The sequence below is a fragment of the Anticarsia gemmatalis genome, chromosome 7, assembly GCF_050436995.1.
Source record: "Anticarsia gemmatalis isolate Benzon Research Colony breed Stoneville strain chromosome 7, ilAntGemm2 primary, whole genome shotgun sequence".
Taxonomy (NCBI): Eukaryota; Metazoa; Arthropoda; class Insecta; order Lepidoptera; family Erebidae; genus Anticarsia; species Anticarsia gemmatalis.
The window spans coordinates 12,168,922-12,192,651 of record NC_134751.1 but is presented as its reverse complement, the minus strand read 5'-3'; the positions used below and the strand labels follow the sequence as shown (position 1 = coordinate 12,192,651).

Below are 23,730 nucleotides of genomic sequence, written 5' to 3'. Positions count from 1 at the left end.
ATAGTCATATTAAGGTCAGATGTAATAAATAATATACTGTGTGTTAAAGTTCTTTAATATCGTTCAGCGGAAACATTAAGTACACGTTGAGAACATTATTTCATATTCAGTATCAGCTTCTTCAAACAAGTCGTAAATATTTTCAACTTCATTTCGATGTAAGTTAAGACTTCTATTAGTTTTTTTTAATTCACTGCGTGTCTGTGTTGTTCTTCGTTTTTGGTTATCTTAACTCAAAATAATGGTGTTCAAGTGATGACATTGTCGTCATAGTGTTACCTTTTTTATTATTGTTTATGGAAGCACATGAATGATACCAGATTTTTAATAGTGTTTCCGTAAAATGAATACATCTGAACTCTGTCTTTCTGCTATGGGAGTATGTTATATTGTTTTCTAATTGAAAATTTATCGTTGTTATGGGTAACTGGGATAATTCCAGACTCAGGGTAATTGTAGAAAATAGCAAGTACCAAACTCTCCCTCTGCTTTAGGTTCGAAACATTTGCGTGGTGGTTGTCGGTAACTAAATCAAAATTCCCAGGAGCAAAACCATTCCTGTATTTGAGAACGATATAAAATGTTCCTTCGGAATTACCCTACTGCACTTACTCATTTCCGTAAGTAGGTACATCATCTCGTTTATATAGAAATTTCAGTTACTCTAACACTAATAAAATATGTTGTTTACCATCAAACATAATAAAGTGACTAATTACTAGAAACGTTTAATGACAAAGGTATTCGAACTCTCTTTGAGTACACATATGGTCATAATGATGATTACCCCTCACTGATAAGAAAGACAAAAGATACTTAATTTACTTTAATCCCTTTCTACACTAAAATCCATTAGGTATAAAGGCGTGTGGTCATTAGAGAACAGTAATTGAGGGCTATTTGTTTATCCGAGAACATAAACACTTTAAATTGTAAGTACTCAAAAACAATAAATATTGTTGTATTCTTAATCTAGTTAAATTTCCAAGTGAAAAATCTTGTGCCTATTTATAAAAAAGCATGACTTTTAGAGTCTTGACTTTAAGAGCCTGCAACTATTTTTATAGCAATATGAAGACTTGCGAGTTGCTAAGTATTTTTGAACAGGCGTTTAGAAACGTACAACGCGTTTCTTCCTAGGGAATATAGTTACTTTCAGCCCATTTAATTTATTTATACACAATAACTAAATATTAAATTTCACTATTCAGAATATATTTCGTATAAATACTTCTGTCTGTAGTCTGCCTTGCCTTGTCTTTTAAGAAAAGCCAATATTAAAATAGAAAAATAAATTTTAGAGAAAATTGCACAGTTTCATTTGCAATTCATTATAAAAGCTATTGTTTTACGTCGGTTTATTCATAATCTACGTATAATAAATCAAATACAAAACACTTTTTTTAACGTTAGAACAATATATAAAATTTATGTGGATGGGAAGAGCCATTCTTTGAGTGTCACTCGGCTGATTACTAGGTAAGTGCATAGAACATATCCTTTGAAACTTTAGGAATATATTTAAAAAGGCAAAGGCGAGTTAAAAAAAATCGTTAACATTAACTTTCGCGACAATAAGCAGAATAATGGCGCAGGATAAAGTGTTAAACGAGAATAGTAAACGCAGAATAAATTTTAGTGATATCTTCAAAAAGATGAATTCGAGTCAGTATTTCTTTTTACCCTTCTCTGCAACTATGATGTTTTGATTACCTTTGGCCTTTGTCTAAGCTAAATCCCACCGTAAAATACACAATACACCGATATATAATCAAGGCGTTGCTTATTTTTATAGTAGTTATAAGGACGTTTTCTTGGTCGAATGTGTTTTGTCAAATAGCATAATCCTTATGAACTCACATATTATTATCTATACATAAAAAAATCTTTTGTACTATAAACTAAATTGACAGTATTTAAATCAACTACCTTAGCAGATTCTTACCGGCCTAATTATGCACACGATTGGTATTTTCGGGTAAGTAATAATATTACTTACTTGCAAATTATGCAATAGTGTATTATGCTGATTCAAATATACCTATTGAGTGAGTTTGTTGACCCTAAATTGTAGTAATTCTGCTCAAAGAAGTTACTATTATGTAGATAGATTAGAATGTGTTCCGAACTGCCGCAAAAATCGGAGTAATAGTGTTTTAAAGTAAGTGAAAACTGCAGTGAACTGCATAAGTGATAAATTATTAAAACAATTAATAATGAAGGTGTAATGTTATCGTGTTATTAATAATTCACAATACATATTGCGGGCTAATTGTTTTAACACTAGAATTACTGCTGAAGGGCTTTTTAATAATATTAAACGGAGTAATATTGTAAATAAGTGATATATTTTCTCTTTACGAGCTGCTGCACGGGACATTAAAAAAGATTTAGAGGTAAATGTACCCAATCGGTAACTTTGGCGTGATTGAGTATCACACATGCATTCAAACGTAGGCATGTATGTATGTATAACATTTGCACAGATTCAACAGTTAGTCATAGTCAAACTAAATAGGAAAACGCAAAAAAAACATAAAGTAGCGAAAACAAAGATACTAATACATGTATAACTAGACTGGATATAGCCGGCGTCATCTCACTACTGAGAAAAAGCCTCTTTCAATCTCCGTTCTTCTTGATTATATGCCATTATGCTCCAATCCGTTCTATCCCTATCTTATTCATCCCGCCATCGCTTTTGATCTAACGCAAAAATAGTAGGTATAAGGTGTCATAGAACTCTTAAAAAATACGAAAAATAGGTATACATAGTATACATAATGTCATATATTTCCATATTTTCAGCGCGGTTACCTTAGTAACGGAAAATAATTTGCTTTAATTTGCCTTTTAGAGGTTGAAAGTGGAATATTTCAGATATAAATAGAATCCTAATGAATAGAACAGGTGTACTTTTCATGATTTTGTTATTAATTGTACCTATACAGTCCACAGTTTACAAATCAGCGATGTCTTATACTTAAATAAACGATCTGTAGAACAGCTCATATTAATATTAAACAGATTATGAAGTTGGTAGCTTTAGCCATCGTTAAGAACTGAAAGCCTAACCCTAGTGTACAACAGTAGTGAGTTAAATTATACTTTTTTTGCACCAAAATTGTCGTAGCTTGTTTTCGTACGAAATTTTCTAAGTGACGTCAGTAAACGCCCTGTATAATTTGAAGTGTTGAATTAATCAGAAAACAGACAATGACTCCCCGCTGGACTATTGAATTGTTTAACAAATATCCATTGATTTAAAACTTATAAATGTCGGTTTGTATTCGTTTTAATTACTATCGTTGCCAAATTGATCGGAATAACACGTGAAAGGCCCTTTTTATTTGCCGTGGTGACAGTGATTTTTGCTTCAGAAATTAATTTGAAAGTGCCTCTTGTTTTATAGCGCTGCTAAATCAGGTACTTGATTTATGAATTAAGAGCAGTTGAAATCCTTTCTTTAATTCTACTTATCTTTTAGATAAAGACGAAGTTGTTCCTTTTATGTCAATGTTATATCAGATTTATTTCAACCGAAAACAAAGGATGCTTACGAATAAAATAACCTTTGCTTTGCCATAGTGGTGGAGCTAAAATGTACCGAGTGAGATGAAAATTATGGACATCATACTATTTTCTTAAAATCAGACGTTACGCTGAAACAATAAATTCATCAAATATTTTATATTAACGTGCATTCGATAAGCACTTGCTTCGCTCGCAAGTGACCGAATATTCGAACATAAAGAAAATTGCAATGATGTTTTAAAGTGTGACTTAGAACTTACTATCTCAACAAAACCAACGTGAGGAACCTTTGCATGTCGTCTTTGATGGCAATCCTTTTAAATGAAGTGATGCAAAATAGCTGTAGAGTCAAAATCTTACCCGTCTCTTATTTATTAAGAAATCCTTTGCCCAATATTGAAAAAATATTAAGCTAATAAAAAATAATAAGCTACTTTTTCTATTAATTTCAGCGAAATGGCGTCCTTCGTCGGCAACTCCTACGATGTCGACCTGACTCGTCTGGTGTTCTACCCACTGTTGTTCCTCGCCACAAGTCTCTGGGTCCTGCACAGATGGCAGCAGAAGTCCAGGCTTTATAAGATGGGCAACCTATTGCCAGGACCTGAGACTGTTCCGTTCTTTGGCAACGCACTGCTTGCTTTGGGAAAATCACCTGATGGTGAGTCGATTCAGTTAAATATTTAGGTACTTATACCATAAAATGTAGGTTTTTCAGTATATTTCATATGAGTAGGAGTTATAATTATGTGCCTTAATTTCATAACACTACTTTTACGAACAAGCTTCCATAAGCAATCAAATTGACTACCCATACTAAATCTCACAGACCGTGATAATAAAATAAGAGTGAAACGTAGTAACAACCGAGGCTATGTATTTCCTACTTAATAATTAAGCATAGTTTTAGACGCCACTGCTTAGGTAGCTATGTGTGAAATTTCTCAATAGACTTAAGTCCTTTAATATAATTATTAAAAACTCTACAATAAAGTGCTTCTTTTCCGTTTTACAGATTTGGTAAAATTCGCTCTAAGTGTGGCACAAAAATACGGATCCGTGGTTCGTGCGTGGATCGGCTCCAAACTGATTGTATTTCTGGTCGACGCTGATGATGTGGAAATTATCCTGAACAGTCAAGTGCATATCGATAAAGCTTCGGAGTACAGGTTCTTTAAGCCTTGGCTTGGAGAGGGTCTGCTTATCAGCTCAGGTATGTTGAATATTTGTTACTGCAAAAAAATAACCGTCGTATAAAGTGTCGTTACTGTTATATATTATTATACGGCTTGTGGATAAGTGTCGGTTAACATACCGGATAAATAAAATGAAAAAATAACAGTGTTAGCGAGTCTGTTAGACAATTATTCAGAAAAAGTGCTATCCGTAATGAAGGCCGATGTGACTTGGGCGACACGTCGGGTAGTATAAAGAAGTTATTAAAATTGTCCATAGTTAAACGGAAACGATCCAACCCACACAGACGTAGTTTCGAGATATTTAACTTTAAAGTTCAGATCGTATTCCGTCATTGATTCTCCACTTTAACTTTGGGGACTAACTCAGGACTATAACTTCATGGTGGGTTTGAATTTTACTTGGATTGTTTTCTTGATATTAAAATTTTAACTTCAAGGAGTGTTTTAATAGTGTGGGTTGGATCCTTTCCGTTTAACTATGGCCAATTATCAATAGATATTATGAATAATCTTATTCTTTGAAGTTTATCACACCAATCGAAATTGATGTCCTACGAAAGAGAGGGATAATAATGTTTGTCTGGCAATTGTTTATGTAAGTCCTTAGTTAGATCATCGGTTGAAGTAGAATGAAGTCAAATTGGTTAAGCGATCGATTGGTAACACAAACGAGTTTTCACATAGAATTAGTCTCAAAACAGTATAGTTTCCGTATTTCAGGCGTAATCTCATTAGTATGTAAAAACAAAGTGTAATTTGTAATTTATACAAAACAAAATGTTTTTGACACGAATTAATTTAAAAATTTGTAGATACACGTATTCATCAATTTCCTCGTGTAAGCTTAATAATGAGTAACTGTTATTGATGTCGGCGACCCTGATTCGACAAGTACATGATGTCATAATGTACTTTTGTTATTTGATTTACAATTGCACAGTTTGATGTATCATCTCTCGTCTTTGATAAAATACTTTCTTTATTAGTCATTGAGTTACCTAGTTTACTAACGTACCTAGTACTTACATACTAGTTACTATTTATTTTTCATAAAACTGTTTTGGTGATGCATTGTGTAAACCTATAACGGTGCATATCTCAAATGTGTTGCAATTACAGTCAAAACAAAAGAAAATATTCCAATTCGGGACCGATATTCCGACCTCCACAGAACAATCTAAAATTCAATGATCAATTTTGTCATTTTTAATGGATCCTAATCGACCAAATTTTACTTAGACAATTGAATGTAGGAACGCAAAATTAGAATTTTTAACTGAAACGTTCTTTTATAAACGTGAATGTAAAATTATTTCGAAGTTATTATCTATGATACTAAAAAATAAACCTAATACTACATTACATAACCATATATTTATCAGGAGATTGTTTAGTCCATACAATTAGTAGCGACCCTTGCGTGTAAGGTTCGCTGCTGGAAAAGCTACACAAACAGAATTTAAAACTGCAGTGACAGGCTTATGCAGCTGACAGTGAATTGTTTAATACAGACAATTTATTCTGGAAAACCTTACTTAAGGCTGTCTACTAAATTGACGGACTATAAAACATTTCAGGTAACAAATGGCGTTCCCACCGCAAGATGATAGCTCCGACCTTCCACATCAACATCCTCAAGTCTTTCGTGGGAATCTTCAACCAGAACAGCAAGAACGTCGTGGAGAAGCTACAGTCAGAGGTCGGCAAGACGTTTGATGTTCACGACTACATGAGCACAGCTACCGTTGATATATTATTAGGTAAGATTCGCGACAGATACTACATAACACGCCATGTCATACCCAAAGTAGTAGGTCTCCCGAAACACTAATTTACAAGCCGATTTGGGGGCTTTATAACGGACGGAGTTATGCGTTCCGCGTTCCGCGTTCTGCGTTCACCATAATGTTTGCAGTTGCATAGTATTCTATACTATGCGCTCCTAGAATTTGACCGCTCGAACGATGCGTTCGGCGTCTCAGATTTTTCACCGTTTATAGCGTTGGACTTATGTTATATCGGACGATCCTAATGCTAAATACCTGACAAACACAAAACATTCTTACAGAAATTAAAACTAATAGCACTTTGCAAGGTATCGAACCCTTGAGATCTAAACTCACAGGAGACTTTAGTGTTAAACTTGAATATAATTTAAAGCAACGAAATAATCCTCATTTACTGACGGTAACAACATAGTGTTGTGCTCAATACATTGTATTAGAACTTATACCCTAATCACAGGCGTGGTAACGTAATTACAAGTAATCACTTCCAACGAAATCCATTGATTAACTGCAATCAGTTAATTAAACTTTAGTTAATTTCTGTTTAGATTACTGTACTTGACCGATTATTAAATACTACTTAGATTTTACGGAAATCCTTTATTGAACAATTCTTGGAACCGTTTTAATAAAAGATCTATAATTTTATAATACATTGTAGTAAGTATTCATTAAACTTTACATTTTACACAATTTTTTACAACATTTACAGTTTTACAACACCTTATAAATCTACTCATTTCCTGAACAAAAGTAGCACGGTAGCAATACGGCTATTTTCATAATTTCTGAAGAATAGCCAAAAAATATGCATCATGCCAGTAGGCATCTTTAGATTTACGGATTACCATCCTTATTACTGAAACATTACTTGAATATTTCACCATTCGGCTCGACCTAAGATTTTATTTTCTTTACTTTCAGAAACCGCTATGGGTATCACAAGAAAAACTCAAGATGAATCTGGATTTGATTACGCCATGGCGGTTATGAAGTAAGTTTACTTGTCGCAAATAAAATTTATTTGTCGATGTAAACTCCGTTCCACCATTTCTAAATAAGTGTTGGTTAACTTAACGGATATAATTTTTTTTTCACTATATCTGTTACATCTTAAACAGAAACTTTTACCATCTTAATATTTGTATAGTAATCTACAGTCGGTACTACGGAGTATCGAGTATGACATTTAAAATGTACTGCCAAAATAGTTCCTACCACGCCCGCTTGAGGCGCTGCATTTCTCGATAGCTATTTGGTTGAGCTGGTTTCTAATAAGTTTTTGTGTAATTTCAGAATGTGTGACATCATTCACCAGAGACATTACAAGTTCTGGCTGCGATTTGATGCCATTTTCAAATTCACCTCCTTCTTCGAGAAACAGAAGAAACTGCTGGCCATCATTCACGGTCTTACCAATAAGGTAAGAAAATGATTTGTTTTAAAACTTGCTTAAAGTCGTATTGAAAGAAATATCACGAAATGCTTGATGTACCACTTATTAATACAATATATTCATATTCGCTCTTTCTATTTACAAATGGATAGAGCGAATGAAATAGGGGCTTATTTCCATGGGGGTGTATTTCCAAGCCCCTATTTCACTCACTTAGCTGGTCGAGGCTTGACTTAGCGGCCCTCTTTTAACATAGACTATATGCATATACTAGTATTAATTATTCTGACTAGGAAAAAAAATAACTAGGGCAACTTATACTTTAATTGTATTGTTGTTATATGTTGTGTTCTTTGATTTTAGGTAATAAAGAATAAGAAAGAAACATACTACGAGAACAAAGCTAAAGGCTTTATCCCTCCGACCTTGGAGGAGCTGACGAAGACCCCTGACGACAGTGTCCTTGCTAATGGAGCTAAAACTCTCTCCGATACCGTGTTCAAGGGCTACCGAGATGATCTAGACTTTAATGATGAACAAGATGTTGGTATGTACAACGTAAACAATCTTTAAATTACACACACATTATCCAAAATTTTTATTTACCGTGTTATAATAACCAGAATGTGGAGGTCCCATAGGAACTCGCTCCGTGTAAAATACTATTATCAAATGCGCATCCGGTCAAAGTCAAATCTGCTTTATTGCATAAAGTTTAACAAGTATTTAAAATCATCATTGTATTTATAAATACCGTTTCGGAAAAGTGGTTGCTCGTAAAAAGGTGAGACTGGAAGCCGATTCCAACATACAACTCGTTTACATATAGGGTCTAATTAAGGTTTTCATTGTATTCAACGTATTTTACTTCTGCAGGTGAGAAGAAGCGCCTTGCTTTCCTTGATCTCATGATTGAATCAGCACAGAACGGAACCCTCCAGCTCACCGACCATGAAATTAAAGAAGAAGTGGACACTATTATGTTTGAGGTAATGCATATTTTTACACACAGTAATATTATTTTACAATCGGTTTATTACAACAGATTGCGGAATACGAAAATAAGGCGCAAGAACTTTCTTAACCATCATTTTACAATGCTTTACAATGAGATTTTTTTGTTTTATCGAAAAATTGAATATGAAATTCAAATATATTATTTTTTACTAGTAGGGACGTTTCATCAATTAAACTAACTGTACTTTGATAATATACTATAAAAACCAAATATACTATTACCAATACATAAGTCATCTTTCCCTTTTCCAGGGTCACGACACCACAGCAGCTGGTTCCAGCTTCGTCCTCTGCCTCCTGGGCATCCACAAGGAGATCCAAAACAAAGTGTACAATGAACTGTACGAGATATTCGGAGACTCTGACAGACCTGTCACCTTCGCTGACACCTTGGAGATGAAGTACCTCGAGAGAGTCATACTGGAATCTTTAAGGATGTACCCACCAGTACCTATTATTGCGAGGAAGTTGAACCGTGATGTTAAAATCGGTAATAATTTTGTACTACTTCCCGAACTGTGATTCAGGCCATTACCGTTTTATGAGCATAATAGCACTGTGAGAAGAAATAAAAGTGACTATTTTGATTTGAATGACGACATCATCACCACAGGCTTTTATCAAAATTCCGTTAAGGTCGTTGCAGTTGTAACGTTACAGCTTATCGTATACTAGTACTACTCCTCGTATATGTCTATTATGTCTATGCGCATAAGATTTCATCTTTAGAATCATGGCGATTTTATTTTCGTACTTTTTTTTAAACTAACAGTCATAATTCCTTTTCTCCTCACCTCTATGCCATAAACATTCATGTTAATTTTTTTTACTGATTTCCTTATTTTCTTCTTTTCCAGTGACAAACAACTACGTCCTACCAAAGGGCTCAACAGTAGTAGTAGGCACATACAAGATCCACCGCAGCACCAAGTACTACAAGGACCCTGACACCTTCAACCCCGACAACTTCCTGCCTGAGAACACATCTAACAGACACTACTACAGTTATATTCCTTTCAGTGCTGGACCCAGGAGCTGCGTTGGTAAGCATTTTTAAATTGTATTGATAATCGAATTATCTGTAATACTAACTAACGGTCATCATTTACAACACAGTAAACAGCTTAAATTTTATCATAATTAGTTTTTTCTACCCCTTTATTTCCGTCCCTAATCGAACCGATGAGGTATTTAAAAACTTGATTGATAATGCGCGATCATATAATGATTTCCAGTAAGCCCAAATCACAACTTTTTCCGTCTTATGTGCCCATGAAACTTTCAATAATAAAAAATATATCTTGTCTAATATAATTGTTTTTATGATTACAGGTCGCAAATACGCTCTACTAAAACTGAAAATCCTTCTCGCAACAATTTTGAGGAACTACAAATGTGTCTCAGAAGTGCCTGAAAGTGAATTCAAGTTGAAGGCTGATATTATTTTGAAGAGAGCCGATGGTTTCAGACTCAAGATCGAACCGAGACAAAGAGTTCCCGTATTGTAAAAAGTCGCTTGAATTATTTATTTATTAAGAATGAATGGATTGTGTATTAGAGCTATTACGCAGTATCGATAGTGACCCGACAAAACAATGACAGAAAAAGTCCGGATTATAAGAGATAGCGCGCACTTGTCTTTTGCCACTATGACTATTTCTAACTTTTTAACGTTGTGTTGCGTGTTATCAAGTCTATAGGATGTCACATAATTTTCACGTCGTTACGACGTTATAGACTTGATAAGTACGAAACAGTCAACGGTGAGGAAAGTCAACAGTGTGCAGCTAACTTTACAAAATTAAACTTAATTTACTCAACATATGACCATACCAGTGAGTGGCCCAGATGTCCCTTATGGAGGCGCTTGTAGACAGTCGTGAAAGGTTGTAGTTATCAATTGGAGAGTTCCCAGTGAATAAAGTAACCTTTAGCATAGATATTCTATAGATGCTTGTCTCCGAGTGAGCTTTCGAGTGAGTAAAATCGATGGGAAATCTTCAAGGGAAGAATTCGTTAAGACATACAAAGGTTATAAAACTATAGTACTCGTAAAACGTGACTAATAGTCGTTGTCGACAGTGCGTAGTGGCTCTAATTCGCAAAAATATTAATAGATAATAAGTGTATAGTTCTCACTAGTGTATGTATATTACGATAATAATAATATAACTAAACAATCATATTATAAGTTATATATTGAAGTGTCGCCATAAGATTCTGTGTGATTATAGTATGACTAAGAAATAATGTTGTTTTGAAGGATTATACAAGTAAACGTATTATTTGTTACATTATTAATTTCTGTGTTAATTTATTCCTATTCCCTAATACATTATGATTTCCTTATATGTTATGCGTAACAGAATTTTAATATATTAACAACATACTATGACTAGGTTCAGCAATTTATGCTGATATTCTAAACTTCGTGAGTACTTACTTTATTTATTCACCGAGTTGTAAACAATTAAATAAGTATGAGCGAAGTAATCATAAATGATTAATGATATAACTGGGCTACAAACTTATTAAAAATAAGACATAAATTTTGGCTATTTTTTATACTTCATTGAGTTAAGAAATTAAATATACCTGGTAAAAAATATTGATTCAAATATTACAGTAAGAATAAGCATTAAAAATTTTTCACTATTTTAAACCGACTTCAAACTTTTTTGACTATTTTTTATATTTTCTAAGCATTTCTTAAGCATTACACGTGTCTACTGTTCCCTGTTAAGGTCGAAAAGAGTGCAAAATATATCGATTGTCTTCAAAAGCCAAGAGGTTACAAACAATTAGATTTTTAAAGATTTACAGTAACTGAATGAACAATGATGAATATTTAATCAAATGATAATTTAAAAAAAATCTTTAATTTGTCCCATATTATCAAATATAATTTAGGACAGCAGACGTCATGGCGCGAAGCAGCTACTTTATACACAGGATCTCAGTATTTTTATTATGTCAGTTTTGGACGAGAGTGGACTTAATTCTAGCAATAACGCCAGCCGTTTTTTCCTATGTGGTGGTCCATTGCACAACCATCTAATAATGAACTTACACAATAAACGACATCTGTCGTGAAAACTGTACAGGATGATATAAATACAATACAGCCTATAGAAGTCACTCTGCTAATTACTTCAAATTATCTTAGTCCCAATCCTACTACCTTTTGTCACTGAAAATTGCAGCTAAATGCGGGCCCAAAATTTTTACAACCAAATATGTACCTCTGGCTTATTCAAATGATATTTAGAATGGTTCTTACAACAAGAATTGGCCTTCAGTACTCTTGACGTATCACAAATGTACTCAAAAGAAATTAAGTGGACTAAATAAGTATTAATATTGCTATAAAGTAAGTTAGAAGTTTGTTCGTGATCCACGTCACGCTTCGCTGATTGAACGCAACTGTTTAACATAATTTATGCGCATGACATGCCAGTTTTGTTGTATAATAAGTACAAATAGTTATAATAGTAAATAATACCTACTATTTTTTTCTTGAAAAAGAAAATGCTACATTTTTCAAGGCATTCTGTGTGTTTGAAGGAAATTTATTAATGGAGCCATAGTACCATATTATGTATCATCAATATGCAGAGGTGAATGTATGATTAAGGTTATTTCTAGGTCAATTTTTATTATATGAAAAATCTGTAGTTTTGTATGAAAACATGGAATTAAGATCACTAAATGGTAAGTGATAAAAATGATGAAGCATTGCACCTTAATTATATTTTATGATTAGATCAATTTTGAAGTGTTAAGGGGTGCATTTTATTGTGCAGTACCAGAACAATAAACAGTAACAAAAAAACTTATAACCACAAAAAAAACACTTCGGTATAATACGAGTATATGATAACATAACACGTGGTTCCGTACATATTTTACTACAATTCATATGAAGTACGTCATGGCTTTGTTTAATAGGCCTATACCCTTACACTATGAACTTAAGTAACATCAAGAAACCCAAACAGTGAAACATATTTAAGGGAAATCTAAATTTTTAGCAAACGATAGGGGTGTGCTTAAAACAATATAAGTATTTAACGACGTTAAGGTCATCTGCGTCGTTTCTATACCACACTTACTTATGCTATATTAACTGTTAAAAAAGGTAATACACAGCCATATACAGTATATGTATAAGTAATAAAACTAAAAAAGATTACTCCACGTCGCATTAGGGGACCCTAATATTTTGCCGAAAATTAATATTAGAATTGTACCTTTTTTTCTCGGCCAATAACTCTTGTAGACCTCAGCCTGACTTTCACGGTCCAATTTCATATATTTTTCGAATAAATACAACCTCAAGTTCATTATTTCGTACATTAATGAGGACCATAAACAGTGAACACGTGCCAATTAAACAAAATTTAAAGATTCAATACAAAATTTTCGCCATTTCACCTATCCGTTCATAGTATAAATAATGAATGTTTATGTAAATAGCGAAATATATTAACAAATACATACAATTAATGTCAATATATGTATTATTGTGTATGTAGTACTTGTTATATAAAAGTGTACATTGTGAAATTTCAGTGTAATAGTGAGTAGACCACCGACTTAAGATATTATATAGTTTTAATACAAAAGGTAGGTTATATGTTTTAATAAAATGTTGAACATTCGATTTTGTAAAATAATCAGTGTGTCAATTTTCAGTTTTAGTATCAAATAGATTACGTAAAATAGTGAAAATGTATCTTATCGTTTTTGCCAAACCAAACAAAGATTTTGTGAACACTGCAGCCTCAAAAACTGGTTCAGCTCTTTTTTCAAAGTTTTGAATCTGAGTTGGTTTGACTTCTATCAGAAGAATAAGCAAAACAATTATAATAGAATGTCAGTGTTCCCCATTAACGAACGTATTTAAACCTAAAGCTGAAAAAGTTGAAGAAAGAGTAACTTATTTTTCTTGTCCACATTTTCTAACTATATTCTTCTAGCAGGCAAGATGTCGGGTATGGTCGACGAAACTCACGTGCCCAGCTACAACACAAGATTGATCTTCTATCCACTACTCCTGCTCGCCTCCAGTCTCTGGGTCTTATACAGATGGCACCAAAAGTCAAGGATCTATAAATTCGCAGAGAAACTCCCAGGACCAAAGACTGTGCCATTTGTCGGAAATGCTCTGTTAGTGCTGAAGAAGAAACCAAATGGTAAGTAGTTTTTGTCTTCTCATAAAATAATTATTAGCAGAAAACTATATCTCTTTATTTTTTATTTGACTCTGACAGTGTTTTAAATGGTTTAAAAAGAAAGCGTATACCTAAAATTAAACCATGCCAGCAAGTTGAAATACTTTTTTTGTCACCTGTAACCATTCAAAAGAGACAAACATCTACTTCGCAGCAGATGGACAAAATAATGAGTCCAACTTTCTGATGTAATACATATTCCTCATTCTCTTTTTCGGTACACTATAAAACAAAATAATATCAAACTCGAAATATTAATTGAATATTTAAGGAAGTAATCTAGATTCTGAGCATATGATACTCGAAATAAAGTTTTACTTTATTTCTATAAGGACATTCAGCCACGACAGCCACGATTAGGTAATGTAATGTTTCTCTGTTATAGAACTTGTCAAACTTGGTTTGGAGTACGGAGAGAAGTTCGGAAACGTCGTCAGAATTTGGTTGGGCTCAAACCTGATTGTGTTCCTCACGGACCCCAACGATGTGGAGGTGATCCTGAACAGCCAGGTCCATATTGACAAGGCTCATGAATACAAATTCTTCAAACCCTGGCTCGGAGAGGGTCTGCTTATCAGCTCAGGTAAACATTATATTAATTGGAGCAAAATCTTTCTCTATATTACATAATGATGATCTTCTTCTTTTGTCCCAATAATACATGTGTCATCTTCAAAAACATGCTTTGAAGAGATTTGGCTGGAGTCTTTACAACCGGTCAACAGCCTGACGTTAACCGTCTTTAGTAGTATTATGTAACGATCGAAATAGAAAATATCCGTTTATTCCATCTAGTCCTACCAGTAGTTCGATAGTCGAACTGTTTGGATGTTTTTATTCCAATTTGTTAACTGACGTTTCGAACTATTTGGAAACGCGGATTTTATTCCAAATAGAGCTATTGTGAATATAATGGTACAGTCATGTAGAAAGAGTAAATTGTCTATTTTATTATTTCGTATCAATCCTCTGTGAAGGATGTTAGAAAATGTGTTTACATGTCAATTATTATTTTTTCATTCACAATTTTTTAAAATTTTTCATTTCTGTCCCACTGCAGGGCAAGGGTCTCCCCAAAACGAGGAGGGTAGGTAGGTAGGAGGAGGTTAGGCCTTGAGTCCACAACGCTGGCCACGTGCGGGTTGGGGACTTTGCATGCTCTCAATAAATGTATTAAAATTTTTTTAGGCATGTAAGGTTTCCTCACGATGTTTTCCTTCAGCAAGTGATAATATAATTATTTCTAATACACACATAACTTCGAAAAGTCATTGTTGTGTTGCCGGGATCGATCCTGCAACCACATGCGTGGGTGGTGCCAGCTTAAACCACTCGGCTATCACTGACATCGTTTAGAAATTTCGAGGTAAAATTTCAAATACCACCTCTTTCGCCAGAAATCCATCTACGTCCTACAGATGTCACCATTTATAAACATCATCATTGTTTTATGACTTTCAAAATATTTTATTTTCTATTTTATAAAAAAACTTCAGAATAAGTAGGTGATGTTTTATTTTTTGTTTCACTGTACATCGGAGTCAGTAGCTCTATTTGGAATAAAATCGCGTTTCCAAATAGTTCGATCCGTCAGTATAACAAATTGGAATAAAAACATCCAAACAGTTCGACTATCGAACTACTGGTAGGACTAGATGGAATAAACGAAAATATCAGATTTAAAGTTTCACTGTACAAAAATGTTGTATTTCGTTGACTTCTAATCAGTTTCATATTGTAAAGAAAGCCTTTGATTACGGGGTCTTAAATCTGATGAAATTCTCAATCTCGAAGAACCACACCCCAGAAATCTCAACCGTTGAATATTTTCAGGTGACAAATGGCGTTCCCACAGAAAGATGATTGCTCCCACATTCCACATCAACATCCTGAAGTCTTTCGTGAGCGTGTTCAATCAGAACAGCAACAATGTCGTCGCTAAGATGCGCCCTGAGATCGGCAAGACCTTTGATGTCCATGACTACATGAGTGGTGTTACTGTTGACATTTTACTTGGTAAGTAGTGATATTCCTTTTTTTATTATCATATTCATCCACTAAACACAAAGACGAGAACAGCTACCTCAGGCTCTTTCATCTGCCAAAACTACGGTAGTGGTTGTCATTCCCGCATAAGTTCGTCAGGCTCTTTCATCTTCGACGAGGATGTTCCTTCTTTGCAAATATTCCTCTCACTGGCGAAATTGATGGACACAGACCAATGATGATGTTATCATATTATATTTTACTAGCTGACCCGCGCAACTTCGCTTGCGTCACATAAGAGATTCATAATTTTCCCCGTTTTTGTAACATTTTTCACTGGTACTCTGCTCCTACTGGTTGTAGCGTGATGATATATAGCCTATAGCCTTCCTCGATAAATGGGCAATCTAACACTGAGTGAATTTTTCAAATCGGACCAGTAGTTTCCGAGATTAGCGCGTTCAAACAAACAAACAAACAAACAAACTCTTCAGCTTTATAATATTAGTATAGATAACCAAGAGTAATGCCTAACCTCGATTATGGGCTAAGCCTACTCAAAAAATCTTTTTGCCACCCTGGCAAAGCCTTATCTTTAGCTAATTCATACAAAGAATATCCATCGTACGAAGTAATAGGTATTGTCATCATCAACCATCATATTATTTCCATCGTTTGACCTATTCAATATTGAAGAACTATACTTTAGTATAGTATGTATACCTTCAAGTATACAAACTCTCAATTTTCTTATTCTCTCATTATAACACTAAAGTTTTAAAATATGTATTATCTATGTAAATTATTCTAACTGTACGCTTTTCTATGTAAATTACCATACAATGGAATGCTAAATGCATTGTTATTATGACTTTGATTTGTGCTATAGTTTGCACGGCGGTCATGACATTAGTGCGTTAATTACCTGCGACGATATGGTCTACAATTAAAGTTAGTTATATATCTGACGGCTAGTGGTCAGCCTAATAACAAAGCTGTTAAGTCTTCGCTGTCAACCTAGCGATTAAAAATATTATCTAAATTGATAACTAGAATCAAAATCAAATCATTTATCATATAGATCAAATGCTCTATTTACACTTATGATAGTCGAAAACGACTGTGCCTAACTTTAGCATACTCTCCGAATTAAAAGAGGGTCAGTTTAAATGCCAATAATCAGCTACGGGCTATGGGCTATCCACATTAAAGGCAATCTTTTAATGCAACTGATAAAAAAGAAAGACTAATTCAATATCATTTTTAATAAGCCACTACAACCATTGTAGCTCAGGCTCCATTTGCTTATTTTTTAGTGGTTTTTATTGATATCGGCCACGGGAGATTTTTATTGATTTCGGCTATTCTGAATGAGCCATTTCGGTCGCATCAGCTTCAGTCCAAATAAGAGTCAAATAAGTCACTATAGCCGAATTCGGTTGGTTAGTTTACTCACTGATAAAAAAGTTCTTCTTAAGTGTTTTAAAATGCAGGTACCATAATGGCATTGAATGTTTAGGAAATTCGCACTTTTTCTCTTTTCACGACGTTAACGCGTGATCCAATGGAAATCCGTGACGTCACAATACTGTATTTTTTATTTGTTAAATTAATTTTGAATTACATATTCGGTATTGTCATTGTGCGTCAAATGATCAACGGTTCTTTGCTATTTTATATATTTTATGAATATTTTACATATTATTAAACCTAATTGGAATAAAAATTACAATAAAGGTACACGTAGTTTTGTTTTGATTCTATCGTGTTTTGAATTAGTAATCAAATTAATAAGCGAATAGTAATTTCATTTGTTCCAATGGATGAGTGTAATCATGATCGTAAAACAACTTTTTTGTAAGAAATCTTACAAAAAAAGACACATAAGTGTATTTTGTAAATCTCAAAAAGATTATGCGCTCTTACAAAACGGTTTTTTATGTTCTCGTGCCCTAAAACGTGTTTTTGTTTGTTATAAAAAAAATGCAGTATGCCCGCAAAAATAAGCAGATGAAAAAATTATTAACTTCTTAAACATAACGATAACTATGTTCTTCTACTTATTAAGATCATTTTAATCTAATTTTCAGTCGGGTAAAAAGTGGTTTAACGTATCTCTTGCATAGCCCCTAATCCGCACTTAGCTAGCGTGGTGGACTCAAAGCCTAACCCTTCCTCGTTCGGGAGAAGACCCCTACCTAGAAATAGGACACCATGTGCTAAAAAAAAATCTATGATTCTACTTAAATAATTACGTTTATTAATTTCCATATTAAAAAAAATACTAAAGAGTGTTGAACACGCGCATTTATTCAACTTTGTATAAATTATACTTTTAAATTAGATTAGAACATTATTTTGTAAGCATAATTAACTAGCAGTTTGAACAAAACTGAATAAATTTGTATGCAATTTTGTTATCAACGATTTTATCATATTGGTATTTATTCGTTTTTATTATTTTATTATATTTCAGAAACCGCTATGGGTATCACAAGGAAAACTCAAGATGAATCTGGATTTGACTACGCCATGGCTGTCATGAAGTTAGTATTTCTTCAGATTTATTACAATTCGTAGTTTATTACACACTTACGTTTATTACTGTTAAACTACTGAGCTAAGTGTCATTAAAAACATTAATATATTAACATCTGAGCTCATACATAATATGCCAATAAGTTATCATAGAATTTTTAACAAAATCAACCCGTGCATGCGATCAGGAAGGCGTCACGAAACTTTAAAATCTGGCTTTCCAGATAGTCCATTGAAATGTTACAATTTGAGGGCCGAATATTGCATTTCTTAGAGGACGCAATTTTATTTTTGGAACATGTAGGGGGGGTCAATAGAAGCTTAACTTGAAGTTTGTGGGGTCACCACTCTTGTCCCCCGGCCGCCATCTTGGAAAAGGGGGTGGAAACACTTTTCTCGCTATATCTCGGAAACTATGCGTCTTACAATAAAATTGTTAAAGCATAATTTGTAGCAAATTATTTTGCCTACAAATATGTTCCATAACTTTTTGTCCTAAATTAACAATTAAAGAAGTTATAAGCAAAACAGTGAAATATATTTTAGAAAGATTTTCACTCTGAATCCGGTCTATTTTGGAGCGCTGTTACTGAGTTTCTAATTGATGAAATTAAAACAAAATATTGGGCAAAATTTTCCTCAAAAAGTTACTCTACAAGATTGGTCTGAGTTATTTTTTTTAATATGTTCATATCAGCTTAACCTTTTTTCCACACTATGTTGGAGTCGGCTTCCAGTCTCACCAGATGCAGCTGAATACCAGTGTTTTACATGAAGCGACTGCCTATCTGACCTCCACAATCCATTTACCTGGGATATAAAACGATACCCCTCGCTAAGACTGATTGTCAGACTTTCAAGCTTCTGACTACTGTTAACGACTGTCAAATATCTTCGAAAATGACAGCCGGGACCCACAATTTAACGAGCCTTCCGAAACAGGGAGGAACTCGATAAGTGTAAGATGGTCACCCATCCACTAAACAACCTCGGCAAGCGTGGCTTAACCTCAGGGACCCATCCGGACGGCTGTGGCTAAAAAAAGTTAAAGAGCAATAAAGAAAATAATTATAAAAAAAATTGCACTTTTATGCTAATAACTTCTTTAATTGTAAATTTAGGGCAAAAAGATGTTAAACACATTTGTAGACAAATTAATTTTCTACAAATTATGCTATTTTAATTTTATTGTAAGACGCATATTTTCCGAGATATAGCGAAAAAAGTGTTTCCACCCCCTTTTCCAAGATGGCGGCCGGGGGACAAGGGTGGCGACCCCACAAACTTCAAGTTAAGCTTCTATTGACCCCCCCTACATGTTCCAAAAATAAAAATGCGTCCTCTAAGAAATGTAAATCTCATGTAACATTTCAATGGACTAAGAGTCTGACATCTATTTGGCAATGAGTTTTCTCAAAGTCGTGCAAATTTCTTTAGTATCATATGGAATGATGCTCATTCAAACTATTACTTTTCCAGGATGTGCGACATTATTCACCAAAGGCATTACAAACTGTGGCTTCGTTTCGACGCCCTCTTCAACCTGTCACCATTCTTCAAGCAGCAGGAGAAACTCTTGGGCATCATTCACGGACTCACCAACAAGGTATCAATGACTTCAGAATCAAAAAATCAAAATCAAATCATTTATAAATTTAGGTCAAATATTGACACTTATGATAGTCGTTACAATTACTGAATCTACCGCTAGCTCGGAAAGGGGGTAGAGCCCTACGAGAAGAGCTAGCATGAAACTCACGGCCACTCTTTTCAATCACCAAAAGTTTTACAATGTGGTTGATACAATAATTGATCATGCGAGGAGCTGCCAACAATCAGCGATATAGACTAAACGTCAATTAAGGAAAATAAATTTAGCTAGGTTATTTATTAGCTTCTGATCATACCGTATGTTGGGAGCATCTACAGAGTTTCCATGATAGAAAAAATATTGACTAAGACTTTTGATTATTCGCATTTACTCCAGCCATTTCATAATAATTACAGTGGTATTTCAAATTAAACTATCAATAGTTATGTTCGGTATGCTGCAGAAAAAAGACTTTTAAATCTATCACGAGACGAGAAGTAAATGACTATGGAGTGTTTGTATATAACATCTATTTGAGTTTACATAAACCTAAGTCGTGAAACTGGTACTAAACAATTTAATAGTCTTACTAAAAGCGTCTCTGCATTTTGTAGGTTATCAAGAGCAAGAAGGAAACGTACCTAGAGAACAAATCCAAGGGTTTCGTTCCACCAACGATTGCTGAACTTACCAAGGGTTCTACTGACGACAATGTGCTCGCTAACGGCGAGAAGTCCCTCTCTGAAGACGTGTTCAAGGGCTACCGTGATGACTTGGACTTTAATGACGAAAATGACATCGGTAAGGAAACATGTACTACGATACATAATATAAAACTTGAGTTTAGCAGATTTACTGAAATGAATATTGAGCCTACAAAATATTATTTCCTATTTCAACTACTTATATTTCACTTTTATCTTTTTAAGCCTTTGTTTGTAACTCTGTCTTAATTGTATAACATCAAACATTATGAAGGTTTGTAATTTTTTTTATTCAAAGCGATCACTCAGGCTAATCCGTTACGCGTACCTACTAAACATACAAATCGACTTACTGATGTGACTATTTCCTCTAGGTGAGAAGAAACGTCTTGCTTTCTTGGACCTGATGATTGAGTCAGCACAAAACGGAACACACAACATCAGTGACCACGAAATCAAGGAAGAGGTTGACACCATCATGTTCGAAGTAAGTTTCTAAATAATAAACTACTGCAATACATCATTACCTACAACATAAATACACATTTCTCTAAATCATGGCGTTAGGCCACAAACGAGTGGACATTTTATCGTAGACACAGAGATAGTCGCAATTCAATGATGAAAAACTGTTACACCTACTTTCTTGACTACAATTATTTGAGAGACTGGTCATCAATAAACTTATTTTCTAACAATTTTTCAGGGTCACGACACCACCGCCGCTGGTTCTAGCTTCGTCCTTTGCCTCCTGGGTATCCACAAGGAGATCCAAGCGAGAGTGTACGATGAACTGTACGAGATCTTCGGAGACTCCGACAGGCCCGCCACCTTCGCCGACACTCTCAAGATGAAGTACCTTGAGAGAGTCATCCTGGAGTCTTTGAGGATGTACCCACCAGTACCTATTATTGCGAGGAAGTTGAACCGCGATGTTAAGATTGGTAAATATTTTATTAGACAACTATTTACCTACTTCGTAGTAAGTCGTCGTAGTCTTCATTCCTACGCTCGCACCCTGCAGCGTTACAGATACTCCTCAAACATTATTTTGTATATAAAATTAAGCCTAGTAGAGATTTAATCACACAAAAGCAGCATTTAAGAAATGGAGTTTTTCGAAATTTGTCTTATCTACCTGATACAGATATCTTTTGTATCCTAGAAAATGACTTGATTTGTATTACAATCAATTGTTTTTTTTTTTAGCAACCAAGGGCTACGTCCTGCCTAAAGGCTCCACCGTCGTAGTCGGTACCTTCAAGGTGCACCGCAACCCAGCCTACTACAAGGACCCCAACACCTTCAACCCTGACAACTTCTTACCAGAGAATGCGTCTGCCAGGCATTACTACAGTTACATTCCGTTCAGTGCTGGACCCAGGAGCTGCGTTGGTAAGACCCTAAACTACTATAACTTTATTGTTTAATATTGTAAACTCATAACTTTCCGTCACGAAATTAATAATTTTCTTTTCTTATACGAAGTAGCTGTAGAATAATGCGAAAAGAAAAGTACTTGATTTGTATTTTTGTGCAGTTTAATTAACAAAGTTTAATTTGGGGTTAGAAGGACATTTTCTTTTATATGTAAATTACATAGGTACATTTTCTTTCTGAACTGTGATTTCAATATAACTGGTCCATTACAGAAGTATTACGGAATTACGGTGATGCAATAAAAGTAGCGTGGCAACATAATAATAATATAATTCTTAAGCAATGCACTAATTATCTGGATCAATTTTAGGTCGCAAATACGCTATCCTCAAGCTGAAGGTACTCCTGTCCACCGTCCTTCGTAACTACAAGGTCATCTCCGAGGTTCCCGAGGAAGAGTTCGCGCTTCAAGCCGACATTATTCTGAAGAGGACTGATGGCTTCAGACTGAAGATCGAACCGAGACAGAGAGTACCATCCACTGTCGCTGCAACAGCTTAAATTGACTTCAGAAAAAATATTACCACGGGTTAATATCACTGCTGCAACCTATTTATGATAACTATAAACTATACTATAACTTATTATATCCTTAAAATAAAGAAGAGTAAAAAAACTATCATCTAACGACCGGTTTCAATAACTCATCTTCAGACAGAGATTCGCTTACGATATGGTTTCCTACCTACCTGTCATTTGTCGATGAGTATATCCTTAACTGTAGATATGTTATTGCAACCGGCTGTAGTTTCAAACATTGTCTTATGTATATCTATTGGTATTAACTCGTAGTAATTTATAAAATCATTATACTATACTCAAATAAAGCATGGCTTTGTCAACGGACGACCAGAATTTGACTGTACTTGTGATATTTAAACTCTATGTTATTTACTATATTTATTTATTTGGCAATTAATACCAAACGTATAAAGTCATATTGTACATTAGGTTTGTTTCAGATTGTTAAGAAATAAATAAATCCAAAGAATTTTACTACTGTCTTCTTCTATTCATTTAATTCAGTTGACGACGATATAACATAATTATCCTAACTCATGTAAATAGAGACAACTCGTCAAAGGGGCAGTAAAGGGTGAACTACAATTGTGAAACGGTGACTCTATGTTCAATAAATATGTTTGTTATTGATCCTGTCTTTTCGTGAAACCATTCAACTGTTAGCCATTAGACATACTAGTGTAGAAGCACAGATTTGCGTACTTAAAATGAATCATCATGCGTCAAACTACATAAGGCAAGATTCCATATTTTGCAAACTTATTCTAGAAACGACAAAAAAA

General features: G+C 34.3%; 2 protein-coding genes across 6 annotated transcripts; both read left to right on the top strand.

Annotated features, from left to right (window-relative positions):
* The first annotated feature begins 51 nt into the window (after positions 1-51).
* LOC142974046 (cytochrome P450 4g15-like) lies at positions 52-11,116 on the top strand. 4 transcript variants are annotated; one of them, XM_076116150.1, is made up of 11 exons: positions 52-158; positions 3,987-4,195; positions 4,550-4,747; positions 6,311-6,493; positions 7,445-7,514; positions 7,817-7,943; positions 8,280-8,463; positions 8,793-8,905; positions 9,186-9,423; positions 9,791-9,976; positions 10,266-11,116. In XM_076116150.1, the coding sequence occupies exons 2-11, from the start codon at positions 3,991-3,993 to the stop codon at positions 10,439-10,441; spliced, it is 1,680 nt and encodes a 559-aa protein (XP_075972265.1). In that variant the 5' UTR covers positions 52-158; positions 3,987-3,990; the 3' UTR covers positions 10,442-11,116. The 4 variants fall into 4 exon arrangements, with proteins under 4 accessions (XP_075972265.1, XP_075972267.1, XP_075972266.1 ...); XM_076116152.1 differs by lacking the exon at positions 52-158 and adding an exon at positions 1,459-1,479; XM_076116151.1 differs by lacking the exon at positions 52-158 and adding an exon at positions 2,105-2,161.
* Positions 11,117-13,470: 2,354 nt separating this feature from the next.
* Positions 13,471-23,578, top strand: LOC142974045 (cytochrome P450 4g15-like). 2 transcript variants are annotated; one of them, XM_076116146.1, is made up of 11 exons: positions 13,471-13,559; positions 13,913-14,128; positions 14,553-14,750; positions 16,001-16,183; positions 18,630-18,699; positions 20,171-20,297; positions 20,897-21,083; positions 21,361-21,473; positions 21,693-21,930; positions 22,196-22,381; positions 22,737-23,578. In XM_076116146.1, the coding sequence occupies exons 2-11, from the start codon at positions 13,921-13,923 to the stop codon at positions 22,925-22,927; spliced, it is 1,701 nt and encodes a 566-aa protein (XP_075972261.1). In that variant the 5' UTR covers positions 13,471-13,559; positions 13,913-13,920; the 3' UTR covers positions 22,928-23,578. The 2 variants fall into 2 exon arrangements, with proteins under 2 accessions (XP_075972261.1, XP_075972262.1); XM_076116147.1 differs by having other exon boundaries at positions 13,494-13,559; positions 13,916-14,128.
* The last annotated feature ends 152 nt before the right edge of the window (positions 23,579-23,730 follow it).